General features: G+C 42.7%; 1 protein-coding gene across 1 annotated transcript in view; it reads right to left on the minus strand.

Annotated features, from left to right (window-relative positions):
- Positions 1–22004: 22004 nt before the first annotated feature.
- Positions 22005–26099, minus strand: part of MGAT4B (alpha-1,3-mannosyl-glycoprotein 4-beta-N-acetylglucosaminyltransferase B) — an 820251-nt gene continuing 816156 nt past the window's right edge. The window contains exon 15 of the mRNA XM_077474298.1: positions 22005–25431. Coding sequence (XP_077330424.1) covers positions 25408–25431 — 24 coding nt within the window. The 3' untranslated portion in view covers positions 22005–25407. The remainder of the gene's footprint in view (positions 25432–26099) is intronic.

Below are 26099 nucleotides of genomic sequence, written 5' to 3' on the forward strand. Positions count from 1 at the left end.
TCAAAGGTACAGTAGGGCAAAACAATAGCCCTCTAATGCCCTTGTCAGGAAATAATTACTTTCCCCCGGGGAAATAAAATAAAATGTATTTAAAATGGACCCATAGGGACCAACTGAGAAGGGATGTGCTGAAAGTAAATAGCCTGTGCTCACTAACGGAGCTATGAGAGAAATATGGTGTTACACCGTGGGATAGGTGGAGATATAGACAACGCCAACATTTTGGAGAATCTCTCCCTAAACCCCTTCGCTCAGGTGATAGTTTAAACCAGTGATGGCGAACCTTGGCACCCCAGGTGTTTTGGAACTACATTTCCCATGATGCTCGGCTACACTGCAGAGTGCATGAGCATCATGGGAAACGTGTTCCAAAACATCTGGAGTGCCAAGGTTCGCCATCACTGGTTTAAACCCTTGGGAAAAATTGATCGACCGAGGGGGGATGGGTAGACAGGGAATCTCTAAAATATATAGGATCCTAATAACCCTGATGGATGATAAGGTTATGTCCCCCCTGGGAAGTAGAAATTAATCAATCAATTCTGGAAAAGTTGAAAGGGAAAGTTATGGACTATGTCCACTCCACTTCAATGGACACAAGGATAAAATAAATGAATTATAAATTAACCCTTTCCCACCGAGCGTACGCAGATGTGCGTACTCGGCTTCCGGGGGGTATACCGGGATGATGCCTGCACCTGCAGGCATCATCCCGGTACCGTTTTGTTCAGCGGGCGATTGGCTATCCAGGCATAACAACCGATGCAAATATTTAGAAGGTGAATAAATCCTCACACTTACACCGTGTTAAATCACTATCCCCTTGTGGCGCTAAATGGGTAAGATTAATCCCCCAGTAAGACCTCCAAAAATATATAATGGGAGTATACAGAGTGGATTCTCCAACCCCTATTCCATACACCTCAAATAAATAATGTATATGAAAAATCAGCAAATCAGACATATAAATGAAATATCAAGTGTCCTTAATCATTCAATTATAAGTGCAAAAACTAAATAAATATTTTCATATCCATTTAAAATATGTGCATGTCCCTCAAAAGAAACAATATATTCAAACGAATATGCAAAAGTGTGTGCTCAACTTCACATGTGTTTATAACATACAGCAAAAGCAGGTTATTTTAAAGTGAAAAAAAAACAATTTCTTAGCATATAAGTAAAAGAGTCCTCAATAGAAATATCCCAAAGTAGAACGACAGGTGGTGATAAATGAAAAATCAGCACGCCCTTCTCATATGTGCTTTCTTATCAGTGTCCCCAAACGATGAAAACTCCTTCACCACACCACTAGTGACCCCCTATGGATGGAGCACTCACCAAACGGATTGCCTAGTACTCTCGCACCAGGCTCAACAGGCGTTTCAAATAGCTTAATTAGGAATCACAGATGTCCAGCACACAATATCCAGAGAGTGTTACTTCCTTTTTGCAGATTCAAATAGGATTATCTCCCCAAGTTCCTCAAAAAGAAAAACAGAGGCTTCCCATGGTGTAATACTATAAAACCACTTTAATAGCACACTTAAAAGCCACTTGGTAATGCACTCACATGTAAAAAGCTTATAAAAAGCACTTCAAAGTCACTGCAATAATTCACATCAGCAAAACTTCACTCAAAGGCATTGGTGGTTACAGTGGATACTGGTCACAGTTAGCAGTGTCAGTGATATCTCTCACCCCTCCTTTAGCTGTATAGTACCCTACAGCCAGACTCTCAATGACACTCTCTCTCCAATCCTGTTCCTCGTGTAAGAGGCACACACACTTCAGCCTTGTTTGCAGAGTTTGATTCAATCAATGGTTGCCAGATAGCCACGCCCCCGACATGTTTCGTCACTAGGACTTATTCATGGGATTGGCTATCTGGATCTCAATACCTCCTTTTATTCTAATGGCAACCATCCCTTAATGAGCGTCACACCTGCTCTTCAAAAGGTGACTCCCAGTTCTCTCACCCCACCAATCTGAATGCTCAGATCCACCCACCTCTCCACCAGAGTCCTCCTCCAGTATCCAGAGCCAATCCGGTTGCATTATATCCGAGGGGTTGTGAGCCAGCAGCTGTAGCAAATTCCAGCTCATATGCATCCGGTGGTGCCTGTACGAGTACTAATCTCCTCCCCACTTGCAGGGCTTCAAAACACCTCACAAGGTGTCCCCACCCCTACTCCGATAATTCACTCCGCCCCCCACTACACAACCCGGTGTAACGATCAAATAGTACGCCCGCGCGTGCGCAGATGCTAACTCCCTCCTCAACCATCCCCAAGCGACGTCAGCAGGCACGCTCTAGCTCAACGTTCCACCCACCACGGGGGCTCTCACCATTAGATCCGATCGTGCCACCACTGCGCATGCGTCGACATTTCACTCGCGCATGCGCAGATACTGTCCCCCTCCCAAATTGCCAACGGACGTCAGCTAGCAGGCTCCAGCCCCTCGCTCCCCCCACCACAAGGGCTTTCAACATCAGGGACAGCCACGCCCCCACTGCGCAAGCGTCAATTACTCACTTTCTTGACCGCGGAGTGAAAAAGGGGTATCGATACCGCCCGTCCTCCCAACCCTTCGGATTTCTCCTCAAACGTCCGAGAACCTCCTCCTGTGTCACCGCACACGCGCACATCGGATATCAATCCGACAGCAGTATCTCACACAGCAAGGAGCTAGTATCACATCCAATTCCCTCTCACACACAGTCCACAGGTGTCCACTCGAATCAAGGGAGGGAGGTGGCGGTGCCAACATCCCAATCAGTCATCCTTCATATAGTACAGCTGTAAGGTGCCTACCATCCCCGTATAGGTGGCTATACCAGACCATATACTAGCCCTCCTCCCAATAATTCCCCAAGTGTTATAGTAGGGGTGAAAAAAGGGGGATGCTAGTAGTTATAACATAAAAGTGGTCAGCCTTCGCGCCGCTAAGTGGTAATAAGTGACTAAAGTGGAACAAAATCCAAAATCAGATATAATGAAACACAGATGCTGTGAAAAAGAGCCTGAGTGATATAAAGTGCAAATGCTAACTAAAAAATGCAGCAGGACAAAATAGTGAGCACAAACTATCAAATAATGAATATAAAGGGGTGGGTCCTGCGCAAATCGTGCCACTCAAATAAAATACACAAATTCAAAATAATATAAATATGTGCATACATACAATGCCGTGAAAAAAAATATAGTCCAAAAAACAGCACGCATAAAAATATATAAAAAATATATAAAAAAAATGGAAAAAAGGTTTAATGATAGAACAATAATAAAATGTCCGCTACTCAAGGCTCCCAGAACCCTCACCTTTAAACGAAGTGAATAAGCAAATCAAACAAACTCCAGGATTCTCTTATATATTTTTATGCGTGCTGTTTTTTGGACTATATTTTTTTTCACGGCATTGTATGTATGCACATATTTATATTATTTTGAATTTGTGTATTTTATTTGAGTGGCACGATTTGCGCAGGACCCACCCCTTTATATTCATTATTTAGTAGTTATAACATAACTCTCATCTCCCTATCCCCATTAGGATGCCTACAGTATCTCTATATCGCCATTGCCTTAGAGTTCACATAATACATGTCCCATCATTTATATCATGCAATCATAAATGCAAATGACAGTAAGTTAATATGCATCACATCTTTCTAAAAGCACAAATTAAAAAAATTAAAAAGTTTAAATTAAATATTTATCTATATCTGCGGCTAATTACAAAAGTTATCACCATATGTACCCCCATCAATCTGGTGTGTGAACACCTATGTGCGCCTAACCACTCCATAAATCTTGATCTAAGAGTACATATGGTTAGCATTATTCACCTATCCGCATGATATAGATTAAAATTATCAATCTCAATGGATATCAATATTGGTCATTCTTCATCAAACCCATTGGGCCTATTGGGCGTATAATCCAGACGTTTCTATAAATGGTTTCCTATAGCCCACTTGTACTTAATAAATTACTCCAGACGTTTCTATAAATGGTTTCCTATAACCCACATGATCTCAGTACAATCATTGGTGGGGTCAATTCCCCAAAGAACTATAATCCTACTAAATTAGAGGGGTCAATTCAAATGACAAAGCGAAAATGCAGAAAAAGGAGTTTTTTTATATAGTAATCCTAAAGCCAGTATTCACTACTTTCCTATCCTCATACTGCAGTATTATGAGTTATTAATAAAGCAATTCACATCTAATTCGATGTTCATTCCCCTCGGCGCCAGGCTCTTCATCAGAAAGATCCATTTGGTTTCTCTCTGCGAGAGTTCCCTCACCCGATTAGAGCCCCTCCATGAGGGGTGTACATGATCTATACCGCAGAATTGTAGAAGACTAGGATCTTGATGGTGATGTTCTTTAAAGTGTAAGGATACACTATGGTCTTGGTACCCCTTGCGAATGTTCGGTGATGCGAACTCTCAATAACCTCTTGGTACGACCCACATAGTATAACTTACAGGGACACCATAATAGATATACCACATATGGGATATTACATGTCATAAATTCCCTTATGTGGAAAATTTCGCCCACTCCATTAGTTACCACAGTGACCCCCCTACTCAGATTCCTCACGGTTTTACAGCAAATACATCTCCTACATGAGAAGAATCCCTTCAATTCATTTGATATTGTCTGTCTGATCGGGGGATCAATTATTTTTTTAACGATTTTATCCCCTATGCTCGGGGCCTTTCTGTAAATAAACTTGGGATAGTCTGGAAGGCACAAACCCAAATGTTTATCTCTCCCAAGAATATACCAGTGTTTTGCAAAGATGTATTCAATTTCCTTATACTGATGATGGAATCCCGATAAAAACTTAAACTGATGCTGTGTGTCCCCCTCCTTCTTACGTGGCTCAAGACAAACTTCCCTAGGTGTATTGGCAACCTCTTTAATGGTCATATCCAGAATGGTTGCACTATATCCTTTCTGTATAAATCTCTTTCTCAGGACCTCAGATTGGGTTAGATAATCCTCATCAGTGGTACAATTGCGGCGTACCCTCAAGAATTGCCCTCTCGGAATGTTCTTAATCCAAGAGGGGTGATGCCCACTTCTTGTAGATAAGAAGCTATTCCGATCGGTAGCTTTAAAGAAGACCGTAGTTTTCATTACACCCCCCTTTCTTTCAATGATAAGGTCCAAAAAATTTACACATTTGGAACTGATGTTGTAATCCAGTACAATATTGTTGGGGTTGGAATTCAGTCTCCTGATAAATTCTCTGGCTGATGGTTCAGTGCCCACCCAGATAAAGAATAAGTCGTCTATAAACCTACGATAAAATAATAGTTGTTGAGGTTTATTCTGAAAAACGAACCTATCCTCCCACTCAGCCATAAACAAGTTGGCGAGGCTCGGGGCATACTTAGCCCCCATTGCCACACCAACCCGCTGAGAGTAGAACATGCCCCCATACCAAAAGTAGTTGTGGGTCATGCAAAACTCCAAGGCATGACCCACAAATACCTTCCGAGAATGGGAGACATCCTCCCTCCTACTCATCGCCCAATTAAGGGCTAGTAGGGCATCCTCGTGTTGGATAATAGTGTATAGGCTGGATACATCAGCTGTTACTAAGAAGACCTCGGCCATCAGGGGGACAGAAATATCACCCAATGATTTCAAGAGATCAGTAGTATCCCTTAAATAAGCTCGTGTGTCTCTTACACTAGGCTGGAGGAATTTATCCAAATATTCCCCCAGCCTAGCTGTCACCGAGCCAATCCCGTTCACAATTGGGCATGGAGGCGGAGCCTCCAAATTCTTGTGGATCTTGGGTAAGGTATAGATCACTGGAATACGGCAAAAACTAGGGGTTAGATATCTTGCTTCCCTGCCACTCAGTACCCCCTTCCCATAACCCCACTGGATTAGGGCCTCCAACTGGCTTTGGTATTGATTAGTGGGGTCTGCATCCAACTTCCTATAGGTGTTGGTATCACTCAATAGGTCCCTCAATTGTTTATCATAAAAGGCACTATCCAGGATGACAACCCCACCCCCCTTATTTCCTAATGCACCCCAGTAAAACACACTCAGAGGCTAATTTAAGGCCTCTGCAGAGTGACAGTGGTTTAAAAAACCGCTCTTTATTTAACCCCCAGATTGTGAGCAATCATTTCGTTGAGGTGTTTAAAAATTTGGTGCTGAATGACCTGGAACAATTACCCATAAAAAAAGGGGTGAATGCGAGGCATTTTATAGATGGAATAAAATCCTTGGAAAAGAAGAAGGGAATTATCATACGACCGGCTGATAAGGGGGGTGGGGTTGTCATCCTGGATAGTGCCTTTTATGATAAACAATTGAGGGACCTATTGAGTGATACCAACACCTATAGGAAGTTGGATGCAGACCCCACTAATCAATACCAAAGCCAGTTGGAGGCCCTAATCCAGTGGGGTTATGGGAAGGGGGTACTGAGTGGCAGGGAAGCAAGATATCTAACCCCTAGTTTTTGCCGTATTCCAGTGATCTATACCTTACCCAAGATCCACAAGAATTTGGAGGCTCCGCCTCCACGCCCAATTGTGAACGGGATTGGCTCGGTGACAGCTAGGCTGGGGGAATATTTGGATAAATTCCTCCAGCCTAGTGTAAGAGACACACGAGCTTATTTAAGGGATACTACTGATCTCTTGAAATCATTGGGTGATATTTCTGTCCCCCTGATGGCCGAGGTCTTCTTAGTAACAGCTGATGTATCCAGCCTATACACTATTATCCAACACGAGGATGCCCTACTAGCCCTTAATTGGGCGATGAGTAGGAGGGAGGATGTCTCCCATTCTCGGAAGGTATTTGTGGGTCATGCCTTGGAGTTTTGCATGACCCACAACTACTTTTGGTATGGGGGCATGTTCTACTCTCAGCGGGTTGGTGTGGCAATGGGGGCTAAGTATGCCCCGAGCCTCGCCAACTTGTTTATGGCTGAGTGGGAGGATAGGTTCGTTTTTCAGAATAAACCTCAACAACTATTATTTTATCGTAGGTTTATAGACGACTTATTCTTTATCTGGGTGGGCACTGAACCATCAGCCAGAGAATTTATCAGGAGACTGAATTCCAACCCCAACAATATTGTACTGGATTACAACATCAGTTCCAAATGTGTAAATTTTTTGGACCTTATCATTGAAAGAAAGGGGGGTGTAATGAAAACTACGGTCTTCTTTAAAGCTACCGATCGGAATAGCTTCTTATCTACAAGAAGTGGGCATCACCCCTCTTGGATTAAGAACATTCCGAGAGGGCAATTCTTGAGGGTACGCCGCAATTGTACCACTGATGAGGATTATCTAACCCAATCTGAGGTCCTGAGAAAGAGATTTATACAGAAAGGATATAGTGCAACCATTCTGGATATGACCATTAAAGAGGTTGCCAATACACCTAGGGAAGTTTGTCTTGAGCCACGTAAGAAGGAGGGGGACACACAGCATCAGTTTAAGTTTTTATCGGGATTCCATCATCAGTATAAGGAAATTGAATACATCTTTGCAAAACACTGGTATATTCTTGGGAGAGATAAACATTTGGGTTTGTGCCTTCCAGACTATCCCAAGTTTATTTACAGAAAGGCCCCGAGCATAGGGGATAAAATCGTTAAAAAAATAATTGATTCCCCGATCAGACAGACAATATCAAATGAATTGAAGGGATTCTTCTCATGTAGGAGATGTATTTGCTGTAAAACCGTGAGGAATCTGAGTAGGGGGGTCACTGTGGTAACTAATGGAGTGGGCGAAATTTTCCACATAAGGGAATTTATGACATGTAATATCCCATATGTGGTATATCTATTATGGTGTCCCTGTAAGTTATACTATGTGGGTCGTACCAAGAGGTTATTGAGAGTTCGCATCTCCGAACATTCGCAAGGGGTACCAAGACCATAGTGTATCCTTACACTTTAAAGAACATCACCATCAAGATCCTAGTCTTCTACAATTCTGCGGTATAGATCATGTACACCCCTCATGGAGGGGCTCTAATCGGGTGAGGGAACTCTCGCAGAGAGAAACCAAATGGATCTTTCTGATGAAGAGCCTGGCGCCGAGGGGAATGAACATCGAATTAGATGTGAATTGCTTTATTAATAACTCATAATACTGCAGTATGAGGATAGGAAAGTAGTGAATACTGGCTTTAGGATTACTATATAAAAAAACTCCTTTTTCTGCATTTTCGCTTTGTCATTTGAATTGACCCCTCTAATTTAGTAGGATTATAGTTCTTTGGGGAATTGACCCCACCAATGATTGTACTGAGATCATGTGGGTTATAGGAAACCATTTATAGAAACGTCTGGAGTAATTTATTAAGTACAAGTGGGCTATAGGAAACCATTTATAGAAACGTCTGGATTATACGCCCAATAGGCCCAATGGGTTTGATGAAGAATGACCAATATTGATATCCATTGAGATTGATAATTTTAATCTATATCATGCGGATAGGTGAATAATGCTAACCATATGTACTCTTAGATCAAGATTTATGGAGTGGTTAGGCGCACATAGGTGTTCACACACCAGATTGATGGGGGTACATATGGTGATAACTTTTGTAATTAGCCGCAGATATAGATAAATATTTAATTTAAACTTTTTAATTTTTTTAATTTGTGCTTTTAGAAAGATGTGATGCATATTAACTTACTGTCATTTGCATTTATGATTGCATGATATAAATGATGGGACATGTATTATGTGAACTCTAAGGCAATGGCGATATAGAGATACTGTAGGCATCCTAATGGGGATAGGGAGATGAGAGTTATGTTATAACTACTAGCATCCCCCTTTTTTCACCCCTACTATAACACTTGGGGAATTATTCGGAGGAGGGCTAGTATATGGTCTGGTATAGCCACCTATACGGGGATGGTAGGTACCCTACAGCTGTACTATATGAAGGATGACTGATTGGGATGTTGGCACCGCCACCTCCCTCCCTTGATTCGAGTGGACACCTGTGGACTGTGTGTGAGAGGGAATTGGATGTGATACTAGCTCCTTGCTGTGTGAGATACTGCTGTCGGATTGATATCCGATGTGCGCGTGTGCGGTGACACAGGAGGAGGTTCTCGGACGTTTGAGGAGAAATCCGAAGGGTTGGGAGGACGGGCGGTATCGATACCCCTTTTTCACTCCGCGGTCGAGAAAGTGAGTAATTGACGCTTGCGCAGTGGGGGCGTGGCTGTCCCTGATGTTGAAAGCCCTTGTGGTGGGGGGAGCGAGGGGCTGGAGCCTGCTAGCTGACGTCGGTTGGCAATTTGGGAGGGGGACAGTATCTGCGCATGCGCGAGTGAAATGTCGACGCATGCGCAGTGGTGGCACGATCGGATCTAATGGTGAGAGCCCCCGTGGTGGGTGGAACGTTGAGCTAGAGCGTGCGTGCTGACGTCGCTTGGGGATGGTTGAGGAGGGAGTTAGCATCTGCGCACGCGCGGGCGTACTATTTGATCGTTACACCGGGTTGTGTAGTGGGGGGCGGAGTGAATTATCGGAGTAGGGGTGGGGACACCTTGTGAGGTGTTTTGAAGCCCTGCAAGTGGGGAGGAGATTAGTACTCGTACAGGCACCACCGGATGCATATGAGCTGGAATTTGCTACAGCTGCTGGCTCACAACCCCTCGGATATAATGCAACCGGATTGGCTCTGGATACTGGAGGAGGACTCTGGTGGAGAGGTGGGTGGATCTGAGCATTCAGATTGGTGGGGTGAGAGAACTGGGAGTCACCTTTTGAAGAGCAGGTGTGACGCTCATTAAGGGATGGTTGCCATTAGAATAAAAGGAGGTATTGAGATCCAGATAGCCAATCCCATGAATAAGTCCTAGTGACGAAACATGTCGGGGGCGTGGCTATCTGGCAACCATTGATTGAATCAAACTCTGCAAACAAGGCTGAAGTGTGTGTGCCTCTTACACGAGGAACAGGATTGGAGAGAGAGTGTCATTGAGAGTCTGGCTGTAGGGTACCATACAGCTAAAGGAGGGGTGAGAGATATCACTGACACTGCTAACTGTGACCAGTATCCACTGTAACCACCAATGCCTTTGAGTGAAGTTTTGCTGATGTGAATTATTGCAGTGACTTTGAAGTGCTTTTTATAAGCTTTTTACATGTGAGTGCATTACCAAGTGGCTTTTAAGTGTGCTATTAAAGTGGTTTTATAGTATTACACCATGGGAAGTGTCTGTTTTTCTTTTTGAGGAACTTGGGGAGATAATCCTATTTGAATCTGCAAAAAGGAAGTAACACTCTCTGGATATTGTGTGCTGGACATCTGTGATTCCTAATTAAGCTATTTGAAACGCCTGTTGAGCCTGGTGCGAGAGTACTAGGCAATCTGTTTGGTGAGTGCTCCATCCATAGGGGGTCACTAGTGGTGTGGTGAAGGAGTTTTCATCGTTTGGGGACACTGATAAGAAAGCACATATGAGAAGGGCGTGCTGATTTTTCATTTATCACCACCTGTCGTTCTACTTTGGGATATTTCTATTGAGGACTCTTTTACTTATATGCTAAGAAATTGTTTTTTTTCACTTTAAAATAACCTGCTTTTGCTGTATGTTATAAACACATGTGAAGTTGAGCACACACTTTTGCATATTCGTTTGAATATATTGTTTCTTTTGAGGGACATGCACATATTTTAAATGGATATGAAAATATTTATTTAGTTTTTGCACTTATAATTGAATGATTAAGGACACTTGATATTTCATTTATATGTCTGATTTGCTGATTTTTCATATACATTATTTATTTGAGGTGTATGGAATAGGGGTTGGAGAATCCACTCTGTATACTCCCATTATATATTTTTGGAGGTCTTACTGGGGGATTAATCTTACCCATTTAGCGCCACAAGGGGATAGTGATTTAACACGGTGTAAGTGTGAGGATTTATTCACCTTCTAAATATTTGAATAATATATAAACAAGCGGCAGCTGGGGGGAGGTTGGGTGCTGGCGCAGTGTTTACACACTAGGTGGCGGTATTTGATGTGTGTAGTATTTTTGGTATATAACAACCGATGCGGCTAAAAGCCCCTCGGCTGTTATGCCGGAGGAGCGGGAGGGGACGTCCCCCCTCCCGCCACCTCCCGCCGCTGTTACCGGTGCTCCCGCTCGATCGGGAGCACCGATTCGCCATCCGATGCCTCCGGCCGCTGGGGAGGAACTGGAACGAAGCCGTAATCGGCTTCGTTCCAGTCTCCTCATAGTAAACACGGAAGCGACGTCATGACGTCACTTCCCGTTTACTCGGCTGCCAATGGCGCCGGTTTTAAAAAAATATCCGGTATTCATAATCGCCGTTTTCGGCGATCTGAATACACTGAAGTCTAAAGGAGGGGTGGGGGGTCTTTTAGACCCCCGATCCCTCCATAAAGAGTACCTGTCACCGCCTATTACTGTCACAAGGGATGTTTACATTCCTTGTGACAGCAATAAAAGTGATCAATTTTTTTTTTTTTTTTTTTAAACAATTTAGTCATTTTAAAATAAATAAAATAAATAAAAAAATAAAAAATATATTTTTAAAGCGCCCGCCGTCCCCGCGAGCTCGCGAAACAAAGAAAACGCATACGGAAGTCGCGCCCGCGTATGTAAACGGTGTTCAAATCACACATGTGAGGTATCGCCGCGATCGTCAGAGCGAGAGCAATAATTCTAGCACTAGACCTCCTCTGTAACGCTAACCTGGTAACCGTACAAAATGTTTAAAGCGTCGCCTATTGAGATTTTTAGGTACCGTACTTTGTCGTCAATCCACAAGTGCGTGCAATTATAAAGTGTGACATGTTTGGTATCTATTTACTCGGCGTAACATTATCTTTCACATTATGCAAAAAAATTGGGCTAATTTTACTGTTTTTTTTTTTTTTAATTCATAAAAGTGTCCCTTTTCCCAAAAAGTTGCATTTAAAACACCGCTGCGCAAATACCGTGTGACATAAAATAATGCAACAATCGCCGTTTTATTCTCTAGAGTCTCTGTTAAAAATATATATATAATGTTTGGGGGTTCCAAGTAATTTTCTAGTAGAAAATATGGATTTTAACTTGTAAACACCAAATTCCAAAAATAGGCTTAGTCATGAAAGGGTTTATGGTCAAGTTGTATTATGTCCCATCCAAAATGCATAAAATGAACTATGACTTATCACCTCTATGCTGGAGAGAATGTGGAAGGAGGGAACTCATGCCCATATATGGTGGCAGTGTAGCTCAATTCAGTCATACTGTGAAGAGGTTTTGGGCCTAATTAAAAAGATTGAAGGGACAGAAATAGAATTGGATCCCTGGAAATGCTTGTTCCATGCGATCGGGGGCCCTAGTGGAAAATATAGGGCAGCACTTACCCATTCTTGCTGAATGCAGCGAAAGCATTAATTCTGAGATATTGGAAAACAAAGGAAATACCAGGGATGGGGGAGTGGTTTAGAGAAATAGATAGAATGAAGACTTTGGAAGAATTAATACATCTTCAAAAGGGAGTAGGAACAAGATTTCAGGATATTTGGAAGAACTGGTTGGAATTCAGAAAGTCCTCGACTTATTTGGGAATTATGGGGGATGGAGAGAGCGCCTAGGGGTTTATCGCTGGGCGCCCTTACTCCACCACCCATGTGTTTTTTTTTGTTTTTGTTTTTTTAAAGGGGGGGGGGGGATGGAGAAAGGGGAGGGGGGAAGGTTATTTTCGTTTTTTTTTCTTTCCAAAGATAAAAGTCACAGGAATTTTTGGAAGAAGGGAGTGGGGATAGAGGGAATCCCCACCTTACACATACTATATATTGAAATTAAGAAAAATAGTCACGGGGAAGAGGAAATAGTAAGGTCAAGATAGGGTTTGGTGACAATTTAGGTCATAGGGTTGTAGAAAACTTGTCTCCCCCCCCCTTCTTTCTTTCTCTTCATTACGGAGGTATAGCAGGGATCGATCCAGTCGGGTACCCAATGTAAAGTCTTTCTCTTCTCGTTTTTATATGAATTTTGAATATGAAAATATTGAATATTATTATGAATGTTATGTAAAGTGATTTGTAAAAGTATGTAAAAGAAAATTTTTAATACTATTTGTAAATGTGGAAAATGTAATAAAAAAAAGAAGACCAAAGTAAAGTACAGAGAAGGGTACAAAAGAATTTCCAAGGCATTAGATATACCATGGAACACAGTGAAGACAGTCATTATCAAGTGGAGAAAAACTGAAACAACAGTGACATTACCAAGAACTGGATGTCCCTCCAAAATTGATGAAAAGACAAGAAGAAAACTGGTCAGGGAGGCTGCCAAGAGGCCTACAGCAACATTAAAGGAGCTGCAGGAATATCTGGAAAGTACTGGTTATATGGCTCATGTGACAACAATCTCCTGTATTCTTTATATATCTGGGCTATGGGGTAGAGTGGCAAAAAAAATAAAAAACATCCAAGCCCGGCTCAATTTTTCAAAAACACATCTGAAGTCTCCCAAAAGCATGTGGGAAAATGCATTTTGGTCTGCCGAAACCAAGGTTGAACTTTTTGGTCATAATTTCGAAAGATATGTTTGGCGCAAAAACACTGCACATCACTAAAATTACACTATACCCACTGTGAAGCATAGTGGTGGCAGCATCATGCTTTCGGGCTGTTTTTCTTCAGCTGGAACAGGGGCCTTAGTGAAGGTAGAGGGGATTATGAAAAGTTCCAAATATCAGCCATCTGATTGAAAATCTGTTGATTGATCTGAAGATGGCTGTGCACAGGAGATGCCCTTGCAGTCTGACAGATTTGGAGTGTTTTTGCAAAGAAGAGTGGGCAAATATTGCCAAGTAAAGATGTGCCATGCTGATGGACTCATACCCCAAAAAAAAAAAAACCTAAATAAAATTAAAAGGTGCTTCAACAAAGTATTAGTTTAAGGGTGTGCACACTTATGCAACCATATTATTTTAGTTTTCTATTTTTACTTCCCTCCACCTGAAATATTTTAGTTTGTTGTTCAACTGAGTTGTACAGTTTATAGGTCACATTAAGAGTCCATTCACACAGGGGCAACTCCTGATCCGACTTCAGGTCGCCCCTAGTCGCCTCAGGTCGCCTCAGGTCGGACAACATTTAAAAAGCAATGTAAGTGAATGAGAGCCGTCTTAATGCACACTACTGAAGTTGCTCCGACTTCAGAAAAGGTTCCTGTACTACTTCTATCCGACTTGTAGGCGACCGGTACCCATTGATTTCAATGGAGATCGCCTCCAAGTCGGATCTCCGTCTATACGGAGGCGACTCTGACAGAATTATCAGCTCTCAAGAGGGAACTCCACGCCAAATTTCTGAAAAAAATTTGGCGTGGGTTCCCCCTCCGAGAGCATACCAGGCCCTTAGGTCTGGTATGGATTCCAAGGGGAACCCCCTACGCCGAAAAAACGGTGTGGGGGTCCCCCCCAGATCCACACCAGACCCTTATCCGAGCCCGCTACCCGGCCGGCCAGGAAAGGGGGTGGGGACGAGCGGGCGCCCCCCCCCCTCCTGAGCCGTACCAGGCCGTGTGCCCTCAACATGGGGGGGTGCCTTGGGGGCACCTTGTCCCCATGTTGATGAGGACAAGGGCCTCTTCCCGACAACCCTGGCCGTTGGTTGTCGGGGTCTGCGGGCGGGGGGCTTATCGGAATCCGGGAGCCCCCTTTAATAAGGGGGCCCCCGGATACCGGCCCCCCACCCTATGTGAATGAGTATGGGGTACAATGTACCCCTACCCATTCACCTGTGAAATAAAGTACAAAAAAAAGCACAACACAGGGTTAAAATATTTTATTGCACAGCTCCGGGGGTCTTCCGTCTTCGGGGGTCTTCTCGCCGGACTCCTCCGCTATCTTCTTGTAGCTCTTTTGCTAGCGGAGGAGTCCGGCTTTCTTCCTCGCCGCCGGCCTCTTCTTCCGACTTCGGGGGTCTTGTCCCCCTCTTCGGTTCTTCTGCCGGGCCACCGCGCCTTCTTATAGCTCTTTTAGAGGCGGTGGCCCGGTCTTCTGTCGCCGCCGCCGCCTTCCGTTCTTCTTCTTCTTCTTCTCCAGGAGATGTTGACACGACGCTCTCTCCGGCCACAATGCCAGGGACGCGCTCCGCTGCCACTTATATAGGGACAATGGGGCGGTGTCACATGGGTTGGTCACATGGGTTGATGTCACATGGTGACCCCGCCCCCTTACCATGTGACATCAACCCATGTGACCAACCCATGTGACATCAACCCATGTGACACCGCCCCATTGTCCCTATATAAGTGGCAGCGGAGCGCGTCCCTGGCATTGCGGCCGGAGAGCTCGTCGAGTCAACATCTCCAGGAGAAGAAGAAGGAGAAGAACGGAAGGCGGCGGCGGCGGCGACAGAAGACCGGGCCACCGCCTCTAAAAGAGCTATAAGAAGGCGCGGTGGCCCGGCAGAAGAACCGAAGAGGGGGACAAGACCCCCGAAGTCGGAAGAAGAGGCTGGCGGCGAGGAAGAAAGCCGGACTCCTCCGCTAGCAAAAGAGCTACAAGAAGATAGCGGAGGAGTCCGGCGAGAAGACCCCCGAAGACGGAAGACCCCCGGAGCTGTGCAATAAAATATTTTTTCCCTGTGTTGTGTTTTTTTTTGTACTTTATTTCACAGGTGAATGGGTAGGGGTACATTGTACCCCATACTCATTCACATAGGGGGGGGGCGGTATCCGGGGGCCCCCTTATTAAAGGGGGCTCCCGGATTCCGATAAGCCCCCCGCCCGCAGACCCCGACAACCAACGGCCAGGGTTGTCGGGAAGAGGCCCTTGTCCTCATCGACATGGGGACAAGGTGCTTTGGGGTGGGGGGCCGCACGCCCCCCTCCCCCAAGGCACCCCCCCATGTTGAGGGCACGCGGCCTGGTATGGCTCAGGAGGGGGGGGGGCCGCCCGCTCGTCCCCACCCCCTTTCCTGGCCGGCCGGGTAGCGTGCTCGGATAAGGGTCTGGTGTGGATCTGGGGGGGACCCCCACGCCATTTTTTCGGCGTAGGGGGGTTCCCCTTGGAATCCATACCAGACCTAAGGGCCTGGTATGCCCTCGGAGGGGGAACCCACGCCAAATTTTTTTCAGAAATTTGGCGTGGAGTTCCCCCTTGAGCTCATTCTCTGCTTGGCCACGGCAAAAGTCGCCTGGCCTGGGGCGACTTGTAAGTCGTCCCAAGTCAGGTTGAAGTCCGCACAAGTCGTGTTGCAGTCGTCCCAAGTCGCGCTGTGATCTTAACTCAAGTCGTGTCCAAGTTGCCTCACTCAAGTCGCCTACAAGTCGTGTTGCCCCTGTGTGAACTTACTCTAAAGGTGGAAAAAGTAATGAAATGATTTATCTTTGTCTCATTTTTTACATCACAGAAACCTGACATTTTAATAGGGGTGTGTAGACTTTTTATATCCACGGTATATCTGTAGTGTTTACTTGCTTCTCTCCAAAGTAAAGCAAAACTCTGATGTAAGGGTGTCTCTGGTCACCAGAGCGCACACACACGTCCCACTGAGCTCCCCTGTACATCACAATCCACAGAGTTCTACCTTACATCAGAGTCCACAGAGTTCCCCTTTACATCAGAGTTCCCCCTTACATCAGAGTCAACAGAGTCCCCCTTACATCAGACTCCAGAGTTCCTCTTTACATCCCAGTCCACAAACTTCTCACTTACAGAGTCCACAGAGTCTCCCTTTACATCAGAGTCCACAGGGTTCCCCCTTACAGTGTAAGAGGAACTCTGTAGACCCTGATGTAAAAGGGGAACACTGTGGGCCCTTGTATAAAGGCAAATGCTGCAGACCATCTGTAATGTAGAGAGGAACCCTGATGTAAGGGGTCCCTGGTCACTAGAGCTCCCCCTTCCTTACACAAGATTCCAGAGAGGTCCTCCTTACATCAGAGACTGCAGGATTCCCCCTTACAGTCCAAATGTACCCTGTACACTGATGTAAAGGGGAACACTGCAGACAGGAGGGGGGGAATGCTGCAGATTCTGGTGTAAAGGAGAACTCTGATGTAACGTGGTCTTTGGTCACCAGAGTCCTCCTTACATTAGGGTCTGGAGAGTTCCCCCTTGCACTGTAAGTGAAAAACCTGCAAACTCCAATGTAAAGGGGAACTCTAAAGACACTGATTTAAGGGACTGTGTGGCCTGGCCGGATTAATGTTAATCCAAAAACTGTCAATAACAATCAACACTGCGCTATAATGCGCGGATTAATGTTACACTGACCTTCTCCATAATGATTGCTTGCTCAGCCTCAGCTCAGTCAGATGGTCCTCTGGGCGGCTCGCTTGCTCCTCTGGCTCTGGAGTCAACACCAATTCTGACTTCTGGCCCTTCCACCACCACTAGTCCCAAGATTGCTCCAACTTGCTTCCCCCTCCACGCACGTTTGTTCTGATGCCAGGTGACAATGACAACTCAAGTTAGATGGCACTGTAGGGAGGGAGAAGCGGTGCTCTGGCTCCTGAGTGTCAGCTCCCCATCCAGTAATTCGTAACAGGTGCCAAGTGGGGCCAGGACCCCTTTGTAAGCTCTTTCCGCACTATGTTACGCACTGTGCAATATGTAACATGTTCGAAAGATGAACCTTTCATTTTGGATTTAAGTAAAAGGATTAAAGTGGTTTCTTTACCACTTTGGGGCAACTTCTTTCCAAAAGAAAAATATGTCTAAAACAAGATGTATGACCTGTTTAGCAATTCAAGTGGTGAGGAGAGCAGAAAAAATCTACATTTAAAGAATGAGGAATTTCAAGCTGTCCTGATCAAAAGTCTGATCAATACGTTTCTCTCTTCACATGTGTGACCTTTAAGATTTGCCTTATGTGATAAGGACATAGACTGCAACTGAACTCAGTATTAAATGTTTTAAATTAATGAGTTTAACCTTTAGACTTGAAACCCTTCTAACCTTTCCATTTTCCTGCCAGTAACTTCACTAAGAGCAGGTGGTGATTTTTTTCTTAAAAAAGAAAAGGGGGTATGTCATTCCTTAAAGAACACAATGTTTAACTGAAAATAGAGTTAGGCCCCTTTCACACTAACGTCCCGTTCAGGCCCGCCTGTCAGTTTTTCAGGCGGACCTGAACGGGTGCTCCATAGAGCTCTATGGAGCGTCGGATGTCAGCGGTGACATGTCCGCTGACATCCGACCCGCTCCGATCCGAAAAAGTGTGACGGAGGAAAAAGCTATTTTTCCATCCGTCTGCGGATCGGATCGGATGACGACGGGCACTGCGGTCCGTCGTCATCCGATCTCCCATAGGGGAGAGCGGCGCTGTGACAGGTCCGTCCCTGCACAGTGTGCGGAGACAGACCTGTCATCTCCCTGCTCAGCGGGGATCGGCGGAGTGATCCCCGCTGAGCAAACGGACATCCACGGGGCGGATCAGAACTGATCCGCCCCGTGTGAAAGGACCCTTATTTGTGCAAGATGATCCTGACCTCAAGACATGTTGATAACATTACAATGTAAAATAAAAACTTTGCATAAGTATTTACCCTACTTGGGCTTTTCAGCATTTTTTGTATAACATTTAACTGGAACTAACACCTCTCCAACGAATATTTTTTGTAGCGCCATAATCAAAATAGAATTACACATTGTTTTTGACACCTAAAGCCCCAGTTAATCACATTTTAATCCCAGTATACTACAAAATGACAGAGGGGGTGTTATTGCACAAATGAGAAAATGCTGAAGAGATGAGCTAGCATGTTTTCTAGAGTGTGAGTGAGTGTAAGTGGGTGTGAATGGGTGTGCTTCCAGCTGCATGTGCCCCTCTCCCTTCACTTCCCTCTCCTCATTGTCACTGCTGCAGCAGCTGCCTCTCGCCCTTGGCTTCCCTGCTGTGTAAGCAGAGCGGGCTTGTTTCTGACCCCCCCTCCTGGCAGTGACCTTGAGCCAGAGAGCTGGAGAGTCAGAGCCAATAAGAACATCAGAGAGAGGGCTTGCTGTGCAACAGTGGGTCATGGTATATATAGTCCTTAAAGGGGCACTGCTGAAGAGAATGGAGGCTTATGGCTGCAGAACTACAGGCACACTATTCCCTGTATACAGAGGAGAACGACAGTGTTTTTTCCAGGGCAAATTGCCAGAGCTTAAGAGAGAACAATGGAACAGATTGAACTACATACATTCATTATATATGTACACAATTCCTGCTTCCTCCTAGGAATTTGCTCATATGCAGTTATATATATATACAGTTGTTGGGCTTTACTGCTACAATAAAATTCCTCAAACTGACTAACTGGAAGATGTCTAACAGTGCCATCAGCACCGAACTGATGGAAACCAGAAGTCTGGCCAGAAGTGGTCTTCATGGAAGAATTGCGGCCAAAAAGCCATACCGCCGACGTGGAAACAAGTCTAAGCAACTCAGCTATACGTGATAAAATAGGAAATGGGGTGCATAGAAATAGCAGCAGGTGCTCTGGACTGACTGTTGGCACTATATAAATCCTGTATAATAATAATAATGTCATAATGTGAAATATATGGCTGTAGCAGGAGACAGTTGGTTTGCGGAAGGTCTGGAGAGCAGTACAATATTGAGTGTCTGCAGGCGACAGTGAAGCATAGTGGAGATTCCTTGCAAGTTTGGGGCTGCATTTGTGCAAATGAAGTTGGTGATTTGGTCAGAATCAATGGTGTCCTCAGTGCTGAGAAGTACATGCAGATAGTTATCCAGTATGGCATATAATCAATCTCATTAAAAATGATCTTTAGTATAAAAAAATATCCTGAAAGTGATGGTTTGGCCTGCACAGAACCCCGATCTCAACATCACTGCATCTGTCTGGGATTACATGAAGAGACCCCAAGATGTTTGGAACAACCTACCTGCCAAGTTCATTCAAGTGTAAGTGCACCTAGAAGAATGGAAGCAAAGGGTGGTCACACCAAATATTAATTTGATTTGGATTTTTCCTTCTGTTCATTTACTTTCCATTCTGGTAATTGATAAAAAAAATAACACTACAGCACCCCTGTCAGTGGTAAACCGTTTGTAACATCTAACTGCTACATCTGCAAGAGAACTCTTTCTCTCTTCTGAACAACAAAGGACTTACTGGCTGGATCACCAGGTGAAAATAACAGAAAGAAAGCCTAAAGAGAAATCTAATGCAGCTACAACATCTAAAAATTAGCAAGCTGCAATATAATAAATGTTTGCTTTTGGGTTTAATATAGGGCTGCAACTAACGATTATTTTCACAATGGATTTGTTGGACGATTATCGTTTGGATTAATCGGTTAATAACCTTAAAAAAAAAAAACGGGTCAAATTGACATTCATTTTCAACCACAGTGACAGCAAAATTTGGAAATAGAAAGCTTCTTGGTCAAAGGAATATTCAGACAGTGTTTGTGGTTTTCGCTCCAAAATGACATTCATTTTAAAAACAGAATGTTAAAGAGGGAGTCCACCCAAAAAAAATTATTAAAAGCCAGCAACTATAAATACTACAGCTGCTGACTTTTAATAAATGGACACTCACCTGTCCCAGTGTCCAGCGATGTCGGTAGCCAAGGCCAATCGATCGCTCGGCTCCTGGCTGCTGCCATTCTCGGTGAGGGAATCGGGAAGTGAAGCGTTGCGGCTTCACTTCCCGGTTCCCTACTGAACATGCGCGAGTCGCACAGCGCAATGGGAATGGTCCGCGCTGTCTCTGGGACCTGTGTGTGTCCCAGCAGACAGCACGGCGGGACAGGAAGAAGCATAGACTCCCGTGGGAGTCTATGCCCAGAAGTGGGTGCAAATACCTGTCTTAGACAGGTATCTGTACCCCCTCCCCCCTAAAAGGTGCCAACTGTGACACTGGAGGGGGGGGAGGGTTCCGATGAGCTGAAGTTCCACTTTAGGGTGGAACTCCGCTTTAAAAACAGCGAATGTACAAAGATTTTTCGTCTGAATATTCTCATTTGAAAATTGATCCGTGTGGCCAGCATAAGGGTTGGTACACACCTATGCAGTTTGCTTTTGATCTGTTTCTGCAGTGCTTTTTGCTGTGCGTTTTGATTTTTGTGCATGTGATTTTACTGCAATTTGCATTTTTTTAGGGGCAGATTAAAAAACACAAATTGCTGCAAAGCGTATTACACGCTTTTCGCAAGCTTCTCCATTGAAGTATATTGAACCAATAAAGCACCATTTTGCGTTAAAACTCCCTGACCCTTTCAGATGTGAACGTGTCCCATAGGAAACCATGTAAATGAACTGTGGTGCATTTCTGCAAAAAGCACCAATAAACACATAGATGTGAACCAAAACGTTTAGTAACATAATGGGGTTAAAAAAAATAAAATAAAATTAGCCCTTTATAGTAGAAAAAAAAAAGCAGATAATCACTACTGTAAGGGGTTATTTTTTTTTTACTGTAGAACAGAGAAAGTCATATTTACAGTAGCGATTATTTGCTCTTTTTGTACTATAAAGGGCTCATTTTATTTATTTTTTTAACCCCATTATATTACTGGGCGATTAATCGATTACGAAAATAGTAATCGATTAATTTCATAACCAATTAGTTGTCGATGAATCGATTAGTTGTTTCAGTCCTAGTTTAATATGGAAGCTTTGAGACCCTAGAACAGGCTCTAAATGTGACACTTCCAGAATGCTGTAAAACCTATATCATAAACAATACTCCCAGGTACAGTACTTAACTCTTCTGTCAATTCATATGCTGATTACTATACACAGATGCTCTTTAAAACTGTTATTTCATTAAAGCCCTCTCACTAGCCTACAAAGAAACCTGTTCTATGAAACATGTTCCAATTTCTCTTTTGCCTCATCAATTTTCTGTTCAAAGGATTGTTCCATTAAAACTAACCAATCACTATTTGTGGCTCCACTATGTAAAAGAATTAAACACAAAAATAATTGGTAATCCATTTTTTCTTCAATTAAAATTACAACAGGTTTAGCTCTAGTCCAGATAGTAACAGTGCACAATTTTATTCTTATCCTTCTTAGAGATGTATTTGAGAAATCAATAAAAAATACAAATGACAACAATTTCTGTAACATATCCCAGTGTATATAACAGAGGAAATTGGAATTTATGGCATTAAATAGTTTCCAAATAAAAATCTCAAAAAAAATTCGGAAAAGGTAATTCCTGAACAATCCCGAACATCCACCAAAATATACAGAAACATTTACTCAAAAGACCAATTTGACTGGAGGCAGACATTTTTAGAGGCTGGATTAGGCCCACAAATTCGCTAGCAGCAATAACATTTCTGTGTTCAGCGAACCACTTAAATAGGCCCTCCCCAGCTGCCAGCAATAAGCCCTGTCCCATTTCTGATCTTTTTTTTTTTTGCTTCATTATGGCCCCAGGGGGAGAAAGCACAGGGATGAGGCTTCCATTTACCTGTAATCTACATTAAGATAACTGCAAGCAATAAGATAAGGTGGAAATTTTGTCTCATTCAACCTGTATGAGACAAAAGGCTCACGTTACCCATAATGGCCATAACTAGGAATTAGTGGCTTCACTGCTTCCTAAAGTATCAAGTGAATTTATTGGGAAAATACCAGCCCTTTTCCACAAAATGCATGCCTCCACTTTATATGCATAACTGGCACATTCAAAAGAAAACAAAACACACAAGAAAAAAAGAAAAGAAACATGAAAGAGGAACATTTGCCAATCAAAACATCTGATTGTTCTCATAGGAATTCATAAAATCAAATCTTGTTTTTTTCCATAATGGTTATACATTTTGGCATGTGAGAGCTGCTGAGATTTTTCATAGGCACTCACGGTACACGATGTAGAGTGAAACAGACATGACCACTGAACTGAAAAAATAAAGAATTCCTTGTACATAAATATATATGCTTTGCTGAAAAACAAAAAAGTAACCAATGACATGTGCAGAATGTTTTTTTCATCCAAAACAGTAGATTTTACTTGGAATATTTGGGTTAACAAAGTAATTTTAAAGTCAACATAACTGCTCTTGTGCCATACCAATTGAGAAAAGAACAGGCATGGTGCATTATGCTGATAAAATAAGTCAGTGTAACCAGCTGTCCTAAACAAATTTATGATATTCATCGATGTAATGCAAGTTATGATTTTTACTTTATTTTCCAAAAATGTATATTCTAAAGTTACTTCTTTCCATAAAACTTTCAGCTGAACTTTCTCATTCTACATAAAATTAATCTACATTAGTCTTCTTGCCCTTATCCTTCTTAATAAAGTGCAACAAAACCCCAAAACAAAAAGGTTAATATATTGCAATTTACCAGTCCTTACATATGGTGGTTTTATACGTTTTCTTTTATCAGTCTAATTTTGCTTCTGGTAATCCTGTGAATAACACATGTCCTGTCTTTGGTGGTCATGACCACGCCATATTTTGCACCCTAGGACAGGGCTATAAACAAGTCTTCCTCTCCATCCCCATTCAACAGAATGTAACTTGCAAGGTAGACATTGTTATTGCTTTTAGTTCAGTTCACAGGAAGTGACAATTGCACAGCATTTCTGTCAAGATTAACAAGCACTTGTTAAAAAATGTTCTTAGCTGGAAAAATAAAAAAGGTAATGGAGCCACCACATTTAAAAACTTGTAAAATTTGATGTATTGCATTTCTGTTGTTGGGTTTAGATTTCCTCAGAGTTACCTCTTATTTAAGCTATTGCTCATGTTTAGAGTCTATTCCTGCTATGCCCAAACTAAAAAAGATAAAATAAAACAAATACACAGCTAAAATACCTATATGGTTACCATTTTACCTGTCAAAAGATGTATTATCATATTGTTATCACTACCAAACTACACAGCTACAAAGATCACTCGGTTACCTCCTTGTTCAGCTTTCCTGCTTCCTGGACCAGCTCCTCGCTAATTAGACAGAGGTGATGTTGTCGATTCATTGATTCAGTGAATAAGCAGGAGACGGAGAAGTGACACAAGGGGTTTTACTGAAAGTGGAGCATGCAAAATCTGGTGCAGGTGTGCATAGAAACCAATCAGCTTCCAAGTTTTATTGTTAAAGCTAAATCAAACATTGTGAAGCGGTCACAGAACTGTCATCTGTCTGCTGAGCAGGCGGATTCTGCTTGGACGGACCGGCTCCACCTGAAAGGGGCCTAATATACTAAGCATATATGTATGTTTAGCCATTTACCTAGAGTTTAGCTTTAAGTTATTCAATGCACCGACTTAGAGGAGTGTTAAGTAGAATGGACATAGCAGGCTTGATTGACCTTAGAACAAAGTTTTTTTTATGGAAAAAGCTACCTTAGAAACACACCAAGAAATTACATTAGACATTTGTCATAACTTGCATCAAAGTACTCAAAAAAAGGTCACTAAACCTGAAAATACAAGCTGGCTTGCATGAAACACCATTACTAAACATAAATAGCATATCTTGATGCATGTAAATTTGAAAAAGAATTTAGCCCAATACAAGTTGGTGTGAGTACAACCTAATATCTAACAATATCAACTATTACAGGCTGAGACAGGCTGAAAAAAAAACGTAGTGTTTGTTAATGGAATAGAACTACAATAATAAATTTACTTTAGTGATCATTTACCAGCCATCACCAGTTTTTTTTCACACATATCTGCAATCGTTTGCCATACCTTGTTTAAAAAAGATTTCAGGTTTAGTGTCCCTTTAACACATCCATCGCAATAAATGCTAAAAACTACGCTTTTTCTGGCCTGTTGCGTATCCCAACTCAATGGTACAGATCGTTGGAAAAAAATAAAAAAAATAAACAAAAGAACAGAACAACAAAGTAGTCTAAATTGCTCACAGCAAATATAGAACAAAAGGCCATGAACCTCAGTGCTGGAAGGGTCCAAAAAAAGTCAGACACCAAAAAGGTTTTAGGGAAAAACTTCTTTTAAACAAGTGTTTCCACACTCCCCTTGATTCATCGGCACGTGAGAACATTTCCACATGTATATCCAATGCAGAAAGCAATGCTTTGGTGTCCAAAGTTTACTACGTTTGTGCTTTCCAAGGAGGAGAACTACTTTATAAAATCCACTCTCAAAGAAAAACGCGGGCCATCAATTTTGTTTTCAGGTTGCTGAGAAACAGGTCTCGCCGGGATTATTCTCATCACTGTTGGAGGAGGTGGAGGCAAGTGGCATAGGAGAAGACAACTGCACCTTCATAAGCAGCAGAATATTCTGGGAGTCTTGACAGAAACCAATTCAGTGCTTTTCCTGTTGCACTTGGGATAATGTGGCAAATATGTATGCTTCTGGTTCAATACTGACCTTGTGTGGTCCCCCCATGATAGAGGGACAAGGGCAGAGCAGCATGTGACATCTTGGTCCATAAAAGATCAGTCTGCTTTTTTAATAAATATCTGTTTGTGGGAAGGTATAACAATAATAAAAATACATTACAAACAAAGATCAAATAAACCCAATACAAAATACAAAGTCTTCCAGCTATTGTCCTTTTTTTTTAAAAGGGATTGTTAATTTTATTACTTCAACATTAATATATTTTTAAACTGTTTTTTATAAATTATTTAATGAAAACATCTGTAAAATAATCAACAAGATTGCATAATAATGTCAACACAATATCAGGTAGGGAATAAATGTTTGGAAATTCTGGTCTCCGGCCAGAAACATCAAGAGAGAATGCGAGCAGGGGGACTATTGCGGTGCACATTAAAAATTTATATAAGTTGAAAAAACAAAAGAGAAGAAATATATAAAATAAGATTTTATCATTTATTAAAAATAAAAACATTTTGCAATGCAACATATCAATAACTCATGGGGAAGGTGTAGTATTTCGACTAGTTTCGCTTTTCAGCTTCTTCAGGAAATACATGCATCTAGAGATATATACATAAATCACAATTGGATCAATAAAAACTGTATGAAGTAACCTTCAATAACGACACAGAAAAAAAATGGAGAAAAGAGCGGTTGTACAATACATATCAAAATTTAGCAGAGTCTTACCCAGACGCTTTAGCCCCAGGGTAGCTCAGACATACCGGGGGAAGCCTCCCCCGGC

The sequence above is a fragment of the Lithobates pipiens genome, unplaced genomic scaffold, assembly GCF_037356315.1.
Source record: "Lithobates pipiens isolate NorthernLeopardFrog02 unplaced genomic scaffold, aLitPip1_a1.2 Scaffold_8, whole genome shotgun sequence".
Lineage (NCBI taxonomy): Eukaryota > Metazoa > Chordata > Amphibia > Anura > Ranidae > Lithobates > Lithobates pipiens.